The sequence below is a fragment of the Rattus norvegicus genome, chromosome 9 (genome assembly GCF_036323735.1).
Source record: "Rattus norvegicus strain BN/NHsdMcwi chromosome 9, GRCr8, whole genome shotgun sequence".
Classification (NCBI taxonomy): Eukaryota; Metazoa; Chordata; class Mammalia; order Rodentia; family Muridae; genus Rattus; species Rattus norvegicus.
In genome coordinates this window covers 120,690,758-120,703,712 of record NC_086027.1, presented here as the reverse complement: position 1 = coordinate 120,703,712, position 12,955 = coordinate 120,690,758, and the positions used below count along the sequence as shown (strand labels likewise).

At 39.1% G+C, this 12,955-nt stretch overlaps 1 protein-coding gene across 14 annotated transcripts in view; it reads right to left on the bottom strand.

Annotated features, from left to right (window-relative positions):
- Positions 1 to 12,955, bottom strand: part of Yes1 (YES proto-oncogene 1, Src family tyrosine kinase) — a 107,224-nt gene that overhangs the window by 50,168 nt on the left and 44,101 nt on the right. For all 14 annotated transcript variants that reach the window (XR_010054569.1, XR_010054570.1, XM_063266654.1 and 11 more), the window contains exons 9-10: positions 4,058 to 4,134; positions 2,468 to 2,621 (exon numbers count right to left, since the gene is read on the bottom strand). Coding sequence is in view for 12 of the 14 variants with exons in the window: in XM_063266654.1 (XP_063122724.1) it covers positions 2,468 to 2,621; positions 4,058 to 4,134 (231 nt within the window). In the remaining 2 variants the exon portion in view is untranslated. The remainder of the gene's footprint in view (positions 1 to 2,467; positions 2,622 to 4,057; positions 4,135 to 12,955) is intronic.

Genomic DNA, 12,955 nt, shown 5'->3' with positions numbered 1-12,955 from the left:
CTTTTTGAGAAAGGATCAGGTGGTCTCTAACTTGCTATCTATTAGCGAATGACTGTGACTACCGATACTTCTGTCTATAACTCAAAAGTACTTGGTTTAGAGACATGAAATACTATATCATTATAAAAATCAACAACTTCAAGGTCATTTGTCATCCAGTGGCTATACCTAATTATGACTGAAGGCATAGTCTGTGTAATAGCTACTGGCTTTTGCTCATAATCTTTTCTGTATTTTGTGGTGTCTTTGCAAAAGTGTTTATTGTGTGTCTGGGTGTGTGCATATGCCATGGAACTTGTATGAAGGTCAGAAGACAACTTTGTGGAGTTGGCTCTATCTTTCTACCTTTACATGGGTTCCAAGGATCAAACTCAGGTCAATAGGCTTGAGAAGCAAGAACATTTGCCAGCTGAACCATCTCACCAGTCCTTGTGTTATCATTTTTAAAACACCATGTTAATTTACACAAATATTTAATGTATGATTTTAATATATAAGCACTATGATTATTATGGGCACACAAACAACAAAACTTTCATAAAATGTATATTTATGCTAATAAAAGTATTGGTAATATATATGTTTAAAAGTGATCATATATATTTATAGCATATATTAATATATATAAGAGTTCTTAGATATTAGGAAAAAATCATTCAATTTTCACTTGTCACAGTAACAAGAGGTTTCATTAGTGAGTGGCAGTTAAACTTAGCCTTAAACAAATGGTTAGGATTTTCTAAGTCAAGATTATAGGAACCTATGATTAGTTGGAGGTAAGTATACTTAGGATAGGGGTAGAGACAGAAAGGAGTAGAGAAGACAGTGAGTTAAGAGCACTGGCTGCTTTTCTAGAGGACATGGTTTGATCCTCAGCACCTGGCAGCTAACTTCCATTTGTCATTCCAGCTCCAGGGAACCTGATACCCTCCCTCTTCTGGCTTCCACAGGTACTGCATGCATGCAGTGCACAGACATAACATGCAAGCGAAACACCCACGCAAATAAAATAAAAATAAATCCTTTTTAAAAACAGGAGTTAAATGGGTGATGGTGGTAGACACCTTTAATCCAAGCTCAGAGTTGAAAGCTGTCTGGGTCCAGAGTGAGTTCCTGGACAGCCAACGTTACAGAGAGAAAGCCTGTCTTAAAAAAGAAAAACAAAAGCCTGGAGCTAAATCATGGTTTTTCTACCTTGGCAATGCTGACTATTCTGGGTATGGTGATTATTTTCTGTGTTTGATTACTGGCCTGTATGTTACAGCATGTTTAGCCTCTGTCTACCTGATGTTGACAATGTTTCTAGACATTGCTGAGGTCTCCTTGGGGTAGGAAGAAATAATGCTTGATTGGGAATCACCTCCAATTTAAGACAACAGTTTAAATAACAGCTTGCCAAGTTTGTTTAAAAAGAGTAACAAAACATTTATATGAGACAGAGGAGAGAGCTCAATGGGTCGAGTGCTTGCTGTTCTTGAGGACTTGAGTATGGATTCCTAGAACCCATGTAAAGCTATAACTTGTCTTCTGATCTTTGCATGCTTACTGTATGATGTGTGTAGCTGTACTCATACACACAAACACATGCACACACAAAGAATAAATAAAATATACTGCTAACATCCTAAAGAAAGTAACAAGGATATTTTATCTTCTATATTTATAATACAAAAGTATCTTGTATTTCTTTGCAGGAATTAACTATTAGAAAGCTGAAGTATTGTTTATTAGATATAATTTTTTGAATAATACCAATGTTTCTGAGTCCTCTGCAAAAAATCTAGAACTATTTCATTAACTTTTTAAAAATTTTTTATTTTTAAGCTTCAAAAAATTTTTTTGTGTGTATGCATGTGTACATGTATTTGAGGGCAGGCTATTCATGCCATAGCATGGTACGGCAGACAGGACAATTGGAGGGAGTTGTTTCCTTTTTTCTACCTTGTCAAGACAGAGTCTCTCATTTCTGATACTAATCTACCTACTGCAGGTTAGCTGTCCTGCCAGCTTTTCAATGATGCTCTTGCCTTCACCTTCCATCTTCCCTATGGGATGTTGGGGTTACAGACGACAGGGTTTCTAGGATAAACAAAGACCATCAGGCTTTGCATTCAAAGTGCTTTACTGGGCCCTCTCCTTATCCCCCATCCCCCCAAATTCTATTGACTTCTAACATCTCATAGATAGAGTTGCTTTGCTGCATGGGAAATACCCACCCAGAGGCATTTAGTCTACAGACAATTTTGGGTCAGGTCCACGTGAACATGCATGTTACATGGTGGGCAAAATGGCAGCCTCATAACTACATGTGTGCTGGCAGCCTCATAACTACAAGTGTGCTGACAGCCAGGCAGGGACCTGGCTATCCACTAGAACTATTTGTATTCCATAAGGCTCTAGATATTCAAAACAGTATTAAGACAAGCACAGAGCATTATATCATAAGCATCTATGTATGTTACTTTACCTTGTCTTGCTGTGTATTCATTGTCTTCAATTAGTCTTGCTAAGCCAAAATCTGCTATTTTGCATACAAGATTTTCTCCCACAAGAATATTAGCAGCTCGGAGATCTCGGTGAATATAGTTCATTCTTTCAATATATGCCATGCCATCAGCAATCTTAAGGGAGGAAAAAAAAAGATGCAAAATATATGATGCAAAGGGAAGAAGAGACTTCTGGTTAAACAAAAGGGGCTGTTGAAAAACTAGGTAGCTCAAAGACAACGACAGTAACAGACATAGTCTAGATCACAACAACAAAAACAACATCAAAAAACCCTGCAACTACAACAACAAAAAAATTAAAAAGCTAAATTAATCTTTATACCCCAAGATGGCAAGAAAAAAAATCAACACAGATTTTGGAGAGCAAGATTTTAAGTCTAGAGTATACCCTGCCACTATGACCAGCACAATGTCCTATTTTTTTTGTCAATGGTTGGAAGAAGGTGCATCATAAAACAAAACAAAAACCCATACAACCCAAGGTGCTGAAGTACCAACAAATTATATAGCTTGTTGCTCAGATATGGCCACAGCCCATTTCATATGAGAAAGTTAAAAAAGAAAGGCTTTAACATTTTTTTTAAAGGGCTGTGAAAACTAATGAGGCCCAACAGAGTTTGTATGTGGCTTATAAAGCCCAGGTCATTTACCTAAGGTTTTGTTTTTTTTTTTTTATTAGAAGAAAAGGTCTGCCATTCTTCCAAGAGAAAGTGCCTAATAGCCTAATATGAAGAGCCTACCATATGCCTGTCTCCTCTGAAGTTACTCTACATTATCAGATGCTATAGATATGTGGATTCTTATTGATAGGAAAGAGCTGCAGAAGCAACCTCATCCACTGTAACCAATAAATAGTCCCTGCAATACTTGCCATCTATCTTAGTAGAAACTTCGCAACCAAAATTCAGAAGTATAAAAAACTAACTCTTAGCTGTATATTATCTGAATTCTTGTTTTAGACTAGAATAAATAAAAAAATTCAGCACACTTTCAGGTTTTAATATTTGGGATAACCTTCATCCACCTTAGTCTACCTTCCTTCCTTTTCTTTCTGAATAACCTTCATCCTTCTTAATTTTCTTGTCTTTCTCTCTCTTTCTTCTTTTTTCTTTTTGTTTGGTTTTTCAAGACAAGGTTTCTCTGTGTAGCGCTGGCTGTCCTAAAACTCATTCTGCAGACCATGCTGGCCTTGGACTCAGAGATTGGCCTGCCTCTACCTTCTGAGTGCTAGGATTAAAAGTGTGTGCTGCCACTTCCACCCAGCCCATCTTAATTTTCTTACATTTATCTGTTGAAATGAAAATACACTTTGTATTTCCGGATGAACTGTGTCAAAGGCCACATGACACAGGGCAGTACCTAACTGGGAGAGCTAGTGCATTCAAATACTGGCTCTGCTACTAAGGAGCTCACACTGAACTATCTTCAATGTTCCTTCCTCGCCTAAAATGCTAGTATTTTATTACACAAAAATTTAACATTATGCTAAGACTCTTCTGCATTTTAAATGTACACTTTCAATTCAAATTGATACATATATATCCAACTACCTGAGCAGCCATATCAACCAGCTGTGGAAGCTTCAAATACTTTCCATCTCCTTCTTTAAGGAAATCTAACAAGCTTCCTGTAAGAGATAGAAAGATATTCTAGAAAAATTCAAACATTACATTAAAATGGACATAAATGCTCTTCAAAACCTTAAACAATTTACCATCAAATCTCACACACACACACACACACACACACACACACACACACACACACACACACACACACACTCATATATCACCATTTAAACTTTGAAAAATCCCAGAGGAGGCTCAAACTGAAAATTTGAAACCTCTTTTGATCACATATTTTAAAAGGAAAAAGTACCAGTATCACATCCCTCTCCTGAGAGGAAACATCACCAGATTAGCTATTCCCACCCCACTTGCTTTGATCAAGCTTCTGTGATAACAAGCAGTGTTAGAACTACAGATTTTAAAGTCGGTTTGATACTAGTATTCAGCTAACAGGGAAGATCCTGAGATAGTTATAATTATGAACAGGCAGCTCATGCTGGTCTGATATGCAGCTCTTAGTGTTAGGAGATGTCACTATGGGGATAGCAAAGTATGACAAATTTAGCAAAGCTCTGGTTGTTTTCTCTCTACTGTGAATTAAGATCATACAACATCATATAAACCCAAATCAAGTCACATTTTTATTAAAAGAAAAACCAACAAAAACATAAAAAATCATTTTCATAAGAAAGATTTCAGATTAAAAGACTCAAAAGAAAAATGACAATTGAATATTGGGTTTGACAATGGATTCCACACTAGATCAGGGCAGTATAATTGGTAGAACTGGTCAAAGCAGGGAGACAAATTCTAAGGAATGAGAGTAACATGAACAGAACTTATGGGCAGGGCTGGCGCCAGCAAAGCTCAGTGGTACAGCATGCTCTTAGCATATACAAGGTCCCGGGTTTGATTGTCAGCACAACAGCAGGAGAAAACACAACAAAGAAATCAAGAACAACAAGAAAACCTGTCTGTACACGAAGCAATAGAATGACAAAGCAAGGGAGGCAATAAGCTTTGATGGGTTGTAAGGGTCTACTGTTAAGTAACTAAATAGTAAAATGAGGAATCACTGCATTTTAAAAACAAAGAGGACTTTTGTTATATTCTATATTTCCAACCTAGAAACAGTTAATGAAATTATAGAACAGAACTCTAGCATTTTCTCCCAATTTAAAAAAAATCAATAATTAAGCTATATAGATGGTCCATTAGACTTACCTCCATTTGACTTCTTATACTAGTAATACGTTGGTTTAAAATTTCTTTCTTGTCCTTTTATCCCTTCCAGTTCTATTTTATTTAATATACTCATTCAAATGTCACAGGTGGCAGTTGTTTGCAGTCCAAACATATTCCAAAAGAGCCATATACTTTGGGACATTAGGTATATGTTGGCTATCAATTAATAGGCAATTGTTTTTAGTCCTTTTAGAGGGATCCTCCCCCACCCCCGTTGCAAATTTGTAGTGGGTAGATGCCCCCATCACCACCACTAGAGGGAACTATATCATCAGCTAAGGTGGATTACTAGAAACCTGACAAAGTAGTAACTTAACTAGTTTAATTCAAAAAAGTAAAGCATGAAAATTTAAAAATAGATTCAATTCAAAAAGGGTAGATTCAGGTTAATCAGCACCAATTCGTCACTTGCTGGTTCCTATTCTAAAGCATCAATGGCCTAGAAATAGGATCAACCTTGCCTGGCTTTGCCCCTGGCTCTAACTGGCTGTTATGTAAGAGCCCATGTGTGCCTGGGTTGGGGAGGATGAGAAGTTTTAAATGACAGCAGGGAAAACAGTTTCTAGAAATCCTGTGTGTAAGAAAATGTATTTATATAAAATGAGGCAAAAATGATTCTCTCGAATATCTTTCCCTTAGTGCTACAGATACAGGTTTATCACTTTAATTCAACTTTTCTATACTTTTCTACTGTCCTAGCAATCTATTTCCTTTAGTTAAATCTACTTTCGAAAGACTCAAGCTGCCTAATTTTCCTTTAAAGTCTCATAAGATCCTGTGGGATAACTAGGAATAAACACTATTCCATTAAAAAAGTATCACATTTCCTCCTTTCAAAAGTCTACAGAAAAATCATGTTAGAAAACTAGATACGGCTCCCAAACCCCTTGGGGGGGGGGGAGAGAGAGAGAGAGAGAGAGAGAGAGAGAGAGAGAGCGCGCGAGCGAGCGCGAGCTCACCGACCTGGACAGGTGGGCACACCTGAGACTGCAGAGCAGGACAGACCACTAATACTGCCCACCCCTGCCCACATCCCCATCCCTGGCCCAAGAGGAAACTGTAAATGGCCTCTGGGCACTCGAACAGCAGATCCCCCCCAGTCCAGACACCGCCAGGACCTGAAGGGAACGGGTCAACAGTTCTCTGCACCCAAATCCCATGGGAGGGAGAGCCAAACCTTCAGAGGGGTAGATATGCCTGGGAACCAGAAGAGACTATACTCTGTCCACATTTCTGACTCCAGAGGAAAACACCTAACACCATCTGGGACCCCAGTGCACCAGGGCTCCAGGAAAAGGCAGTGCAGATCCTCCTGGTTGCCGCCCTCACCGAGAGCTCAAAAGCAGCCCCCCACGAGCAAACTTGAGCTTCGTGACCACAGGTAGAAACAACTTTTCTGCTCCAAGTGACCTGCCTGGTGGACTCAGGACACAGGCCCACAGAAACAGCTAAAGACCAGTAGACAGGAAAGACTACACGCCCGAAAGCAGAACACTCTGTTCCCATAACTGGCTGAAAGAAAACAGGAAAACAGGTCTACAGCACTCCTGATACACAGACCTATAGGACGTTCTAGCCACTGGCAGATAGCAGAACAAGGTAACACCAGAGACAACCTGATGGCGAGAGGCAAATGCAGGAACCCAAGCAACAGAAACCAAGACTACATGGCATCATTGGAGCCCAGTTCTAACACCGAAGCAAACACTGAATATCCAAACACACCAGAAAAGCAAGATCTAGATTTAAAATCATATTTGGTCATGATGATGGAGGACTTCAAGAAAGACATAAAGAACTCCCCTAGAGAAATGCAGGAAAACACAAGTAAACAAGTAGAAGCCTATAGAGAGGAATCACAAAAATCCCTGAAAGAATTCCAGGAAAACACAATCAAACAGTTGAAGGAATTAAAAATGGAAATAGAAGCAATAAATAAAGGATACAGGGAAACAACCCTGGATATAGAAAACCAAAGGAAGAGACAAGGAGCCGTAGATACAAGCATCACAAAGAGAATACAAGAGATAGAAGAGAGAATCTAGGAGCAGAAGATTCCATAGAAATTTGGTCAAAGAAAATGTAAAACGGAAAAAGCTACTGGTCCAAAACATACAGGAAATCCAGGACTCAATGAGAAGATCAAACCTAAGGATAACAGGTATAGACGAGAGTAAAGACTCCCAGCTCAAGAACCAGTAAATATCTTCAACAAAATCATAGAAGAAAACTTCCCTACCCTAAAGAAAGATTTGCCCATAAACATACAAGAAGCCTACAGAACTCCAGATAGATTGGACCAGAAAAGAAACTCCTCCCGTCACATAATAGTCAAAACACCAAATGCACAAAACAAAGAAAGAATATTAAAAGCAGTAAGGGGAAAAAGGTCAAGTAACATATAAAGGCAGACCTATCAGAGTGAGACTATGAAGGCCAGAAGATCCTGTACAGATGTCATACAGACCCTAAGAAACACAAATGCCAGCCCAGGTTGCTGTATCCTGTAAAACTCTCAATTAACATAAATGGAGAAACCAAGGTATTCCATGACAAAACCAAATTTACACAATATCTTTCTAAAAATCCAGCCCTACAAAAAATAATAAATGGTAAAGCCCATAATAAGGAGGCAAGCAACACCCTAGATAAAGCAAGAAACTAATCATCTTGGCAACCAAACAAAGAGAAGAAAAGCACACAAACATAACCTCACATCCAAATATGAATATAACAGGAAGCAATAATCACTATTCCTTAATATCTCTCAACATCAATGGTTTCAACTCCCCAATAAAAAGACATAGATTAACAAACTGGATACGCAACGAGGGCCCTGCATTCTGCTGCCTACAGGAAACACACCTCAGAGACAAAGACAGACACTACCTCAGAGCGAAAGGCTGGAAAACAACTTTCCAAGCAAATGGTCGGAAGAAGCAAGTTGGAAGAGCCATTCTAATATCAAATAAAATCGATTTTCAACTAAAAGTCATCAAAAAAGATAAGGAAGGACACTTTATATTCATCAAAGGAAAAATCCACCAAGATGAACTCTCAATCCTAAATATCTATGCCCCAAATACAAGGGCACGTACATACGTAAAAGAAACCTTACTAAGGCTCAAAGCACACATTGCACCTCACACAATAATAGTAGGAGATTTCAATACCCCACTCTCATCAATGGACAGATCATGGAAAGAGAAATTAAGCAGAGACGTAGACAGACTAAGAGAAGTCATGAACCAAATGACTTAACAGATATTTATAGAACATTCTATCCTAAAGCAAAAGGATATACCTTCTTCTCAGCTCCTCATGGTACTTTCTCCAAAATTGACCATATAATTGGTCATAAAACAGGCCTCAACAGATACAGAAAGATAGAAACAATTCCATGTGTCCTATCAGACCACCGCGGACTAAAGCTGGTCTTCAATAACAATAAGGGAAGAACACCCACGTATACATGGAAGTTGAACAATGCTCTACTTAACGATAACCTCGTCAAGGAAGAAATAAAGAAAGAAATTAAAGACTTCTTAGAATTTAATGAAAATGAAGGTACAACATACTTAAACTTATGGGACACAATGAAAGCTGTGCTAGGAGGAAAACTCATAGCTCTGAGTGCCTGCAGAAAGAAACAAGAGAGAACATATATCAGCAGCTTGACAGCACACCTAAAACCTCTAGAACAAAAAGAAGTAAATACACCCAGGAGGAGCAGAAGGCAGGAAATAATCAAACTCAGAGCTGAAATCAACCAAGTAGAAACAAAAAGGACCATAGAAAGAATCAACAGAACCAAAAGTTGGTTCTTTGAGAAAATCAACAAGATAGATAAACCCTTAGCCAGACTAACGAGAGGACACAGAGAGTGCGTCCAAATTAACAAAATCAGAAATGAAAAGGGAGACATAACTACAGATTCAGAGGAAATTCAAAAAATCATCAGATCTTACTATAAAAACCTATATTCAACAAAATTTGAAAATCTTCAGGAAATGGACAATTTCCTAGACAGATACCAGGTATCGAAGTTAAATCAGGAACAGATAAACCAGTTAAACAACCCCATAACTCCTAAGGAAATAGAAGCAGTCATTAAAGGTCTCCCAACCAAAAAGAGCCCAGGTCCAGACGGGTTTAGTGTAGAATTCTATCAAACCTTCATAGAAGACCTCATACCAATATTATCCAAACTATTCCACAAAATTGAAACAGATGGAGCGCTACCGAATTACTTCTATGAAGCCACAATTACTCTTATACCTAAACCACACAAAGACCCAACAAAGAAAGAGAACTTCAGACCAATTCCCTTATGAATATCGACGCAAAAATACTGAATAAAATTATGGTAGACCGAATCCAAGAACACATCAAAACAATCATCCACCATGATCAAGTAGGCTTCATCCCAGGCATGCAGGAATGGTTTAATATATGGAAAACCATCAATGTGATCCATTATATAAACGAACTGAAAGAACAAAACCACATGATCATTTCATTAGATGCTGAGAAAGCATTTGACAAAATTCAACACCCCTTCATGATAAAAGTCCTGGAAAGAATAGGTATTCAAGGCCCATACCGAAACATAGTAAAAGCCATATACAGCAAACCAGTAGCTAACATTAAACTAAATGGAGAGAAACTTGAAGCAATCCCACTAAAATCAGGGACTAGACAAGGCTGCCCACTCTCTCCCTACTTATTCAATATAGTTCTTGAAGTTCTAGCCAGAGCAATCAGACAACAAAAGGAGGTCAAGGGGATACAGATCGGAAAAGAAGAAGTCAAAATATCACTATTTGCAGATGATATGATAGTATATTTAAGCGATCGCAAAGGTTCCATCAGAGAACTACTAAACCTGATAAACACCTTCAGCAAAGTGGCTGGGTATACAATTAACTCAAATAAATCAGTAGCCTTCCTCTACACAAAAGAGAAACAAGCCAAGAAAGAAATTAGGGAAACGACACCCTTCATAATAGTCCCAAATAATATAAAATACCTCGGTGTGACTTTAACCAAGCAAGTAAAAGATCTGTATGAGGGGTTGGGGATTTAGCTCAGTGGTAGAGCGCTTGCCTAGGAAGCGCAAGGCCCTGGGTTCGGTCCCCAGCTCCGGATTAAAAAAAAAAATCTGTATGATAAGAACTTCAAGTCTCTGAAGAAAGAAATTGAAGAAGACCTCAGAAGATGGGAAGATGTCAATGCTCATGGACTGGCAGGATTAACATAGTAAAAATGGCCATTTTACCAAAAGCAATCCACCGATTCAATGCAATTCACATCAAAATACCAATCCAATTCTTCAGAGAGTTAGACAGAACAATTTGCAAATTCATCTGGAATAACAAAAAACCTAGGATAGCTAAAACTATCCTCAACAGTAAAAGGACTTCTGGGCAAATCCCTATCCCTGAACTCAAGCAGTATTACATAGTAATAGTGATAAAAACTGCACAGTATTGGTACAGAGACAGACAGGTAGACCAGTGGAATAGAATTGAAGCCCCAGAAATGAACCCACACACCTATGGTCACTTGATTTTTGACAAAGGAGCCAAAACCATCCAATGGAAAAAAGATAGCATTTTCAGCAAATGGTGCTGGTTCAACTGGAGGTCAGCATGTAGAAGAATGCAGATTGATCCATGCTTATCACCCTGTACAAAGGTTAAGTCCAAGTGGATCAAGAACCTCCACATCAAACCAGATACACTCAAACTAATAGAAGAGAAAGTGGGGAAGCATCTCGAACACATGGGCACTGGAGAAAATTACCTGAACAAAACACCAATGGCTTATGCTGTAAGATCATGAATGGACAAATGGGATCTCATAAAACTGCAAAGCTTCTGTAACGCAAAGGACACTGTTGTTAGGACAAAACGGCAACCAACAGATTGGGAAAAGATCTTTACCAACCCTACAACAGATAGAGGCCTTATATCCAAAATATACAAAGAACTCAAGAAGTTAGACCGCAGGGAGACAAATAACCCTATTAAGAAACGGGGTTCAGAGCTAAACAAAGAATTCACATCTGACGAATGCCGAATGGCTGAGACACACTTAAAGAAACGTTCAACATCTTTAGTCATAAGGGAAATGCAAATCAAAACAACCCTGAGATTTCACCTCACACCAGTGAGAATGGCTAAGATCAAAAACTCAGGTGACAGCAAATGCTGGCAAGGATGTGGAGAAAGAGGAACACTCCTCCATTCTTGGTGGGATTGCAGACTGGTAAAACCATTCTGGAAATCAGTCTGGAGGTTCCTCAGAAAATTGGACATTGAACTGCCTGAGGACCCAGCTATACCTCTCTTGGGCTTATACCCAAAAGATGCCCCAACATATAAAAAAAGACACGTGCTCCACTATGTTCATCGCAGCCTTATTTAGAATAGCCAGAAGCTGGAAAGATCCCAGATGCCCTTCAAGAGAGGAATGGATACAGAAAATGTGGTACATCTACACAATGGAATATTACTCAGCTATCAAAAACAATGACTTTATGAAATTCACAGGCAAATGGGTGGAACTGGAAAATATCATCCTGAGTGTGGTAACCCAATCACAGAAAAACACACATGGTATGCACTCATTGATAAGTGGCTATTAGCCCAAATGCTTGACTTACCCTAGATGCACAGAACACATGAAACTCAAGAAGAATGACCAAAATGCAAATGCTTCACTCCTTCTTTAAAAGGGGAACAAGAATACCCTTGGGAGGGAATAGGGAGGCAAAGTGTAGAACAGAGGCAGAAGGAACACCCATTCAGAGACTGCCCCACGTGTGGCCCATACATATACAAGCCCCCAATCTAGATAAGATGGATGAAGCAAAGAAGTGCAGGCCGACAGGAACCGGATGTAGATCTCCCCTGAGAGACACAGCCAGAATACAGCAAATACATAGACGAATGCCAGCAGCAAACCACTGAAGTAAGAACGGGACCCCTGTTGAAGGAATCAGAGAAAGGACTGGAAGAGCTTGAAGGGGCTCGAGACCCCATATGAACAACAATGCCAACCAACCAGAGCTTCCAGGGACTAGGCCACTACCCAAAGACTGTACATGGACTGACCCTGGGCTCCAACCTCATAGGTAGCAGTGAATATCCCAGTGGAAGGGGAAGCCCTTGGTCCTGCCAAGACTGAACCCCCAGTGAACATGATTGTTGTGGGGGAGGGTGGTTAGGGGGGAGGATGGGGAGGGGAAGCCCATCTAAAAGGGGAGGAGTTAGGGGGATGTTGGCCCAGAAACCGTGAAGCCGGGAAGAGGAATAACAATCGAAATGTAAATAAGAAATACTCAAGTTAATAAAGATAAAAAAAAAAAAAAGTAGATACACTCAAATAGAAAAAAAAAATGGGAAAGAGCCTCAACACATGGGCCCTGGGGAAAATTTCCTGAACAGAACACCAATGGCTTATGCTCTAAGATCAAGAATCAACAAATGGGACCTCATAAAATTGCAAAGCTTCTATAAGGTGAAAGACACTGTCATTAGGACAAAACGGCAACCAGCAGATTGGGAAAAGATCTTTACCAGTCCTACATCTCATAGATAGTATAATATCTAACATATACAAAGAACTCAA